Source organism: Athene noctua, chromosome 12 (assembly GCF_965140245.1).
Source record: "Athene noctua chromosome 12, bAthNoc1.hap1.1, whole genome shotgun sequence".
Lineage (NCBI taxonomy): Eukaryota > Metazoa > Chordata > Aves > Strigiformes > Strigidae > Athene > Athene noctua.
The window spans coordinates 16580823-16589303 of record NC_134048.1 but is presented as its reverse complement, the minus strand read 5'-3'; the positions used below and the strand labels follow the sequence as shown (position 1 = coordinate 16589303).

At 55.6% G+C, this 8481-nt stretch overlaps 1 protein-coding gene across 3 annotated transcripts in view; it reads left to right on the top strand.

Moving 5' to 3' along the window:
* Nucleotides 1-1170: 1170 nt before the first annotated feature.
* LARP1 (La ribonucleoprotein 1, translational regulator) overlaps nucleotides 1171-8481 on the top strand; it is a 42999-nt gene continuing 35688 nt past the window's right edge. For all 3 annotated transcript variants that reach the window (XM_074916173.1, XM_074916171.1, XM_074916172.1), the window contains exon 1: nucleotides 1171-1564. In XM_074916173.1, coding sequence (XP_074772274.1) covers nucleotides 1204-1564 — 361 coding nt within the window. In that variant the 5' untranslated portion in view covers nucleotides 1171-1203. The remainder of the gene's footprint in view (nucleotides 1565-8481) is intronic.

Sequence of the window (8481 nt, the reverse complement as noted above, 5' to 3'; positions counted from 1 at the left end):
TCCCTGACGGCCCCAGACTCCCTCCACGGATCCACCAGGCCCGTAACGCTGTCGCCGTTCTAAATAGAGCGCTGAGCCCCTGTTCGTCGCTTCTTTTCTTCTAACAGCTCTGCTGTGAAATCGGCTTTTCATCCTTCTCCACGCGCCATCAGCTGGGAGCTGCATCTTCAGCGCCTTGCCAGGCTGGCGGCTCTCCGGTGGGGTTTGCGCAGACGAGTCCCTGGGGCCACAGGACTCGCCGGGGCTTCCCGAGGAACCTTTCCGGGGAGAAGTGGAGCAGCGTGCTAGCGGTTACGGGGAAAAGGCCGGGAGAGGTTTGTTACGAGTAAAAAAGGCACCAGCTAAGGGTCGCTGTGTATTAGGTTGTGCTAAATGACATCGGCAGTGCAAATTGACTTTTAAATGTGTGTATAATTTGCGTGCGCTTACACACAGGGTCTGGGCTCTCTCTGTCCTGCCGGCCGCAAGAATCTGGGGACAAATACCGGGGACGTTAGAGACGAAGATGAGCGAGCGACATCCCATCAGCTAGAGATCAGTCAAAGATTTTGACCTGCTCGGGTGAAGGTCTGTGGGTTTTGCCGGCTCAGGACACAGGAGGGGGGTCCCCAGGACAGGGTTATTTCCCAGCTCCCTTCCCCTGGAGATGAGCCCCCCCGCAGCCGCGCAGTCCGTTACCCCCGGGCGCGGGTACCCGAGAGCATCCCCGAGCCCCCGCTCGGGGCTGGAGCGTGCAGGCGACACCCCCGCGGCAGCCGTTGCTCCCCGCTCCGCACCCCCCACTCGTGTCTCTGTGCCGGCTCGGGGGCTCCGTTCCGAGCCGGAGCGGGCCGGGGGGCGCAGCCGGGCGGCGGGACTTGCCCCCGAGCGCGGAGAGACGAGGCGGCGCGGGCGGGGAGGGGGCGCGGCCCCTTTAAGCGCGCCCCCCCCCCCCCCCCCCGCCGCCTCCCGCGCAGCCGGGCGTTGCATCAGGCACGTGCGCGCCGCCGGCCGGCCCGCGGGGGCGCGCCCCGCCCCGCCCCGCCCCTCCCCTCGCCGGCGGCGCGCCCGGGGCCGGCGCGGCGCGCGCGCCCCCGCGTCAGTCGCGTGGTCCCCGCGCGTCTCCATATTGCGGCGGCGGTTGAGGGGAAGGGGGGGAGGGGGGCGGGCAGCGCGGCGGCGGCGGGGCCCGGGGAGTTCCCCGAGCGGGGCGGGGGCGCGCAGATGGCGACGCAGGTGGAGGCGCTGCTGCCCGGCGCCCCGCTGCTGCCCGCCGAGGAGCGCGCCCTGGTGCTGAAGCCGCCGCAGGACGGCGGCCGGGAGAAGGGCGAGCCGCCCATGGGCCCCGACGGCGGCCCCGCGGCGCCGCGGCCGCCCAGCGCCAAGCAGCAGAAGGAGGAGAGCAACAACCAGGAGAAGGAGAGCCTGCTGAGGGCGGGCGGCGAGGCGGAGGACGGCGGCGAGGCGGGCGGCGCGGGGCGCCGGGAGTTCATCGAGGCCCCGCCGCCCAAGGTGAACCCCTGGACGAAGAACGCCAACGCCGCCGCTGCCGCCGCGCCGGCGGTGAACGGGCAGTCGCCTCCAGGTGGGTGCCGGGGGGTGGCGGAGCCGGGGGCGGGTGTGCGTATGTGTGTGCGCCGCCGACCGCGCCCCGGCCGGCCGCGCCATGCGGCACGGCGTGGGGACGGCGCCGCGCCTGCGGCCTGCCGGGGAGCGGGGCCGCGGCCGGCGTGAGGGGAGCGCGGCGCGGGGCCGGGGGGGCGGCGGGTGGACGGGGGGGGTCGCTGTAAGTAGGAAGCGGCGGCGCCGTCCGTGGCCATGAGGCGGGGAGCGCGTGTGCGGGGGAGGGGAGCGCGGCCCGGCCCGGCCCGCGGCCATGAGGCGGCGGCGGGGCGGGGGGGGGGAGTGTGTGTGCGCGCGTGTGTGTGTGTGTGTGAGGTGAGGCGGGGGGCACCGAGGGCCCGGTGGTGGCGGCGGCTCGGCGGGCCGGGGCGTGCTGCGGCCGAATGCGTGAGGCGACCGGGCCGTGGCGGCGGGCACGCGGCGATCACGCCCCCCCCCCCCCGCGGTTCTGGTCCCCCTCCCCCCCGCTCCCAGCATTCCGCCGCAGCGCAGCGCAGGCAACGTGGTCGCTTCCCCGAGCGCCGCCAGCGTGCGGCTTCCCCCGGGAGCGCGGCCCGGCCCCCGCCGCTCCCCGCCACCGCCCCACCCCGGGAGGGAGGCGGGGGGGGGGGGGCCTTTCCCGGCGCTGCCCACGTGTGCGCGGCGGCGGCGGCTCCCCCCGTCGCGCAGGCCGCGCCGCCTTTCTCTGCCGACTCATGGCGGCGGCCGGGGCGGCGGGGCCGGGGGCTGCGGCCGAGCGCGGCTCTGCCCCTGCACGCTGGCAGCCGCGGATGGAGGCTGTCGGCAGCGAAGCGTGCGCGGCTGAGGGGGGGGTGCGGGTGTCCCCGAAAGGGAGCCGCGTGGGGAAGCGGAGGGGCAGCGTCCGGCGGTAGCGACGGGGCGACGTTGTCCAAATCGCGTTTGTAACCCGGTGCTGTCGTCAGCAAAAGCTGAAATTGCAGAACACCGTTTCCTCGGAAGTTGGGATAGGGGCTGATTTTACCAGCGGGGCTTCGCTCGTACCTGCTTCGAGTCAGTCGGTGCCGTGAGGAAAATACAGAAGTTTTCCCGAAGCGTCTTGTTTGGGAAAGACTTAATTTTGTCCGGCCTGCCTCTGTTAACTCTAAAATCACACTGCCAGATATGATATCAGATTCACAATTACTGTGTGTGCTAGTGTTTTGCAAGAATTGTTACTGCCTGGCGTGATGATTCATCAGAGGTATTGATCTTTGGAAGATGGACAGCTCTGCAATTGCCATCTGGAAAGCTGTCGTCTTTAATGGGGAGTATAGAGGAGAAGTTAATTGTGCCAGGTAAAAGTCCACGTTTGGGTTGTTTGGTGGTTTGTCATTGTACGCATCAACATAAGCAAAGCTTAATGAAATCCAGGACAGCGTGGCTGTCTGCATTTGCCTCTTGTGGCATGCCATAAAACTGGTCACATCACTCCTTTGTGTGGAAACCTCACTCAATCGCACAACCTTCTCAGGTAACAGTCCCTAGAAATAAACCAAAAGATGCAAAACCACAAGATTGAATGTTCCTGTTTGGGGCTTACGTCTGAGGCATGTCCAGATTCGTTACCAGGCCTGTCGCAAAGGTGGGTGACTCGTCAGAGCAAGCAACTGAGGCAGGAGCCAGCGAGACAGGCTGCCCAGCATGAGGAGGGGGCCCTTGCAACTCCTGACAGGACTTTTTGAGGGAGAGTGTGTCAGCAGCATGTCCACCCTATGGTAGGGCAAAGGACTAATGCTGCGCCACTCGGAATTTTGGGCCTGGCACAATTGTCCTGATAGTCCCAAAGGTGTTAAATAATGGAATTGGTCAGTAGTGTTTTGGCATGCTTGGCAGCAGCGACTGGTTCCTGCAATGCCCCAGACACTGCTGCTTGGCTCTCCTCTCTTGGGGCATTGTTTCTTTTGCTGGTTGTTTGTTAGCAGAAGAGAAAACGGGTAAAATAAACATGGCTGGCAAACTCCCACAGAGGCAGGCTGGCAGCTGACCTTGCCTGGTGGCCCTTCACCTAAGTACCTTCTTGTAGAGTTTGCAGGCTCCTGTTCATTGCTGCTTTGGGTGGAGGATTTCTTTTGGCAGATGCTTACAAAAAAAGATCTGGAGCATGAGTTTGTGTGGAAGGTGGTGCTGGTGAGGTGAGTTGTCTTGTTGAAGTGACCTCCAGGAGGTTCGCCTAAGGGAAGTGACTCCTTTGTATGCTGGAAGCAGACTGAGGGCTTTTAAACTCTAGAAAGTCACTGCTGGATGTTCTTTGGTTTTTCAGCAGAGCTTAGCATGGCACACGATACAGCAGTGATCCAGAGCAGTGCTTGTGTTCTGGAGATACTAAATGTTTCCAGCCCTGATTCTGCCAGAGGTGGTGAGGAGACCAAGGAGCCTAGCAAGGACAGATCTGTAAAGATAAAGGGATCCCTCTATGACTTGTTTTACAGGCTTTGAAAGCCCTAATTTTTTATAATAATTGTATTAATTATTGACCTGTAGAAGAGTTAATGGACAAGACCTACTCCTTAGGTGTTCACCTATTCTGTAATGGTCTGTGTCGGAACTGGTGCTGATAAAAGTAAAAGCACTGAGCTCTCGCCCAGAATAAACAGAGCCTCCTTCAAGATCTTTGAGTTTCTGTTGTCTGTGTCGGAATATGGATAGGGAAGAGCTTAACAAATGCACCTCTGGTTGTTTTGAACTGTTTGACTCGCTGCAGCTGGGAAAGTTAAATGCGTTTGGGGGACTGAAGAACATTGTCCTTTTTTTGACAGATTAGGATTTATCTTCAGAAGCTGGTGTCCTACCTGCTGCAGCATTTTTCCGCTCGAGGGTGGCAGTGAGGTCTGTAATAGGATGTTTGAGTCAATGTTTCTGCTTTTTCAGGAAGGAGGACTATTGAAGCAAAGCCTCTCCTTGCTGCTTAACCCCTCCTCCCAAAAGAACAACGGCATGGCAGTACGTGGAGCAACCATTAGATCGAGTTAGACAACAGTGATACTGCTGATGCTGTAAGCAGAGGCTGAGGTTCAGCTGGATTGGCACAGCAGAACATTTTTTTTTTTTTTCCTAGTGTCCTGACAAGATGCGTGTTACGGTTCTATTCGTGTGTGTTTCAGAGTCAGGGTACAGGAGAGCAGGGGGGATCCTTTGAGCCCTGAGAATAACACGTGGTCCTGTCCTGTGTGGCAAGGCTTGTACTTGACACGGCTTACTGCTTGTGAGGGACGCTGGCAGAGCTGGTAATGATGCCTCATTTTTACTCTCTAATGATCTAGTAATGAGGTCTGTGTGACTGTCCCCTCGTTATTGTACGTGCTCTTCTTATCATGTAAATAAATGCAGCCAGCAGCCTGACTGGTGAAGACATGATGGTAGTGTGTGTGTCTGCAGTAGCAAAGGAAATGTTTTCTGGCAAAACCAGCTTTGCACTTTTGGCTATAAACCAAATTCAAAGTATTTTCTCAAATTTTTCTATAGAGCAGAAGTGTGGCTTGCAGTTAAGACAGCTCGACCTTCTGGAACATGCTGTACTCCTCCGGTGTGCCCTGCACCAGGGCTGGTGCTGATGCAAGCATTGGTGCAGACAGGTGTTAACAGCACCCCGTTTTGAAAACCTGCTGGATTTATTTCAAGAAAGGTTGCATCAAGGCACTTGGCACTTCTTAATTTTTAAAGCCATTTACATCTTGGAAGTAAGAACACGAAGGTTTTTTCATGACTGGCACTGCAGTTGCCGAGCTTTGCCTGCACTGAGTTTAACGCCAGTTTTCGTTCTCGTTGCAAATGCTCGGCCAGGAGAAAACGGCGTATTTCCTAATGGAGATGCAGGAGGTGTTTTAATTTCTTGAGTAGAGTTTCTTGCTTGCCGTTTGGCAAATGCACTGGGCGGATAGGCAGTGCTTTCCAGAAGGCACACCTTAGTTGCTAGCAGCAAGCACCAGAGGTTAGCTGACTATTCTTCAGAGAGAGCGTGTGTTTCTTTATGCCAGAACAGACACTGGGTTGGCTACTGGTACTGAGGAGAAGGCAGGGGAAGATTCATTAGCTTCTCACCCTTTGCTGACTAACTCCCCATGGGGCTTTCCTTGAAACCAGCCTCCAGTACAGGAGATAAGATGTATGGCAAGCTTATTTTACCTTTGGCATTTCTTTGCGTTCAGAGTAGACGGCACGCATCTGCCTGCTTGGGTATCCAGCTCGGTAGGGCTGCATGCACCTATTTCCAAAGTGTTGGGCAATTCTTGCTGTGTCGTGGCATGTAATTGTGGAGCTCTCCTGGCTGTTTGTTGCAACAGAGCTGCTATCGCAGCAGGAGTCCTCCCGCCCCGCCCCAAGTTTCCTCTCTGAAATACTGTTTTGTTCCGATCCTACAACTCACGTTTGAGTAACTCTTCCCGTTTTGTCGGGGAAGACGAGAGTAACTGGAACTTGCTGCTCCAGAAAACTGTGAAGCTTAGTGTTTTCCCTCCCCTGCATACCTTTGCCCTTCAGCTTTGTGCTGGACCTTTGCCCTGTTCTGCACTGTTTGTTTCGGGAAGGCTGGGGAATGCAGCGCAGCTCCTGAGAGCTGACTCACTGGCCCTGGGCTTCAGCGCTTGCTTCTGCTGCGACCTCCGGTTCCAGATTTCCAGGTCTGAAGTGTTGCTGGAGGATTCTCGCTGACCACCTCCTTACTCTCACACCTCTTCTTTTAAGCTGTTTATTACCTGTGGTGCCATGGGGGTTTCCACCGGGGTTGCGTCTGGGATCACTGGACTGGGCAGCAGAAAGGCTTGGGTCAGCTGTGAAGACAAGGTGCAAAAAGCTGGGCTGGGAATGGGGGACTGGGACTGCAATGCTCTGCTCTCCCTTCCAGATTATGAGATCTGATCCTTTCGCTGTGCTTGAATAGTGTGAAATTATCCTCAGGGGAATGCCAAATGCCGATTTGGGTAGAGTTAGGTTGCTCTTTGCATACTTGAAACTACTTTGTAATGTATCTCCGTCAGTACCTCAGTGGCAGTGCTTGTTTGGCTAAATAAGGAATGTGCATTTTAGTAGAAAGCTGTGCTGTCTAGACCAGGTTGAATGTTTTAATCCTTACAGTTACTACAGCTACAAACAGCAAGGGTTTAAAAAAAAAAAATCTTAATGAAAATTTAAATACACTTAAATACTGCCAGAGGTCTGTGGTGTCCTTTATGGTGGTGCACCTGTCGGAGGAGCTCTCCTCCCATCTCAGGAACCAGGTAAACAGAGGTACAGTGACCTCACTGTAGATCTGGCAGATATCCGATAGGAGAGCTGGGAGGGCTTTTGGCTCTGCTCTTGCCATAAGTCCAGTTGGAAGTGGTGAGCTTAGTTCATTCCCAACCATGATACACATTTACATTATGGTCTTTAAAATGTTATTTATCCTCTGATCATTTTGGCATTGGAACTTTTGCTGATTTCCACAGAATCACAAAATCAACTAGGTTGGAAAGGACCTTGAAGATCATCTAGTGCAACCATTAACCTAACACTGACAGTTCCCAGCTACACCAGATCCCTCAGCGCTATGTCGACTCTACTCTTAAACCCCTCCAGGGATGGGGACTCCACCACCTCCCTGGGCAGCCCATTCCCACGCCCAACAACCCGTTCTGTAAAGAAATACTTTCTGATATCTAGTATAAACCTTCCCTAGCACAACTTGAGGCCATTCCCTCTTGTCGCTTATTACTTGGTTAAAGAGGCTCATCCCCAGCTCTCTGCAACCTCCTTTCCTACCAAGGGCTTAAGTCTCCACGCTGCTGGCTCTGTCAAATCCCTGGCTTGCTGTGCGCATAGAGAGCTTGGGGAAGGAGGTGGTGGTGCAGCCTTGGTGATACCTGCTGGGATCTCTCATGGTGGTAATGCTGTCTGGGTAGAGCTTTGCATGGGCTGGAAGTCATCTCCTGGGGTTGGGTAAAGTTCTGGGTGTTCTCTGGCATGGCCAGCTCTGCATTTGTCCCTTTCTTTGCTTGAGACCCGCTTTAGTTCCAGATTCATTCTGCAGGTCCAGGTCCTTGTTAGTGATCTCTGAGTGGAGTTGGGAGACTTTTCTCCTTGCATTGAAATAACTGGCTAATCTGAATATCTAGTAGCAAATGATACAGCTGCGTGACTTGAGCAGGTCAGAGGAAAGGTAAAAGAAAGGCTTTAGAGCAGTTAGTGCAGTGCTGTGAGAGCTTAAAGCAGCTACTTGTGTATTTAGGCAACAATAATTTGTGATCAGAACAAACGGGAAATGAATTTGGCCTTGAATGAATCAATTACCAGACTTCTTTCTGGGGGGAGTCCCAGGTCAGGGTCAGTCTGGATTGCTTGGCTGAAAGGAGAAGTGGGTGCGCTTGGGAAGGTCCTGCAGCCGTGGAGTAAAAACTGACACAAGGCATTTGGTGAAAATAGGTTTGCTGATGGCAATTCTAATACTGTGCAAGATGCACGTTTTTTTGGGGAAGGGTTGTGGAAATGGTGGTCAAGTGTCAACATGTTTCTAAACAGAGTCTCATCCTGTAATTAATTGCAGGTTTCCAGAAGATCCTCCTAACTGAACTTTTCTGTCAGAGCATGTGTGTGTGTGACAGTTTGGGGGGCATCTGTGGGCAGGCCTGGGTGAGTTGCCTTTTCTGAACGAATTGGCGTGTGACGTGTTGTGGCTCTGCTGGTTTCAGTACTGCATCGGGCTGCCGGAGCCATCCTTAGCAAGTTGTCCAGCCCAGCTTTGGTGTGACACTCGCTATGGATTTTGCCAGGATCAAGAGCTCTTCCTACAGCATTAAAGCTACATGTGCCGGGGGATATTCTGCTGTGACGTACAAGGAGAGAGGGAGGAAGGGCTGTGAACTGGCTGATTTAATACCTGCCTTATCAGTGGTTTACCTTCAGTGT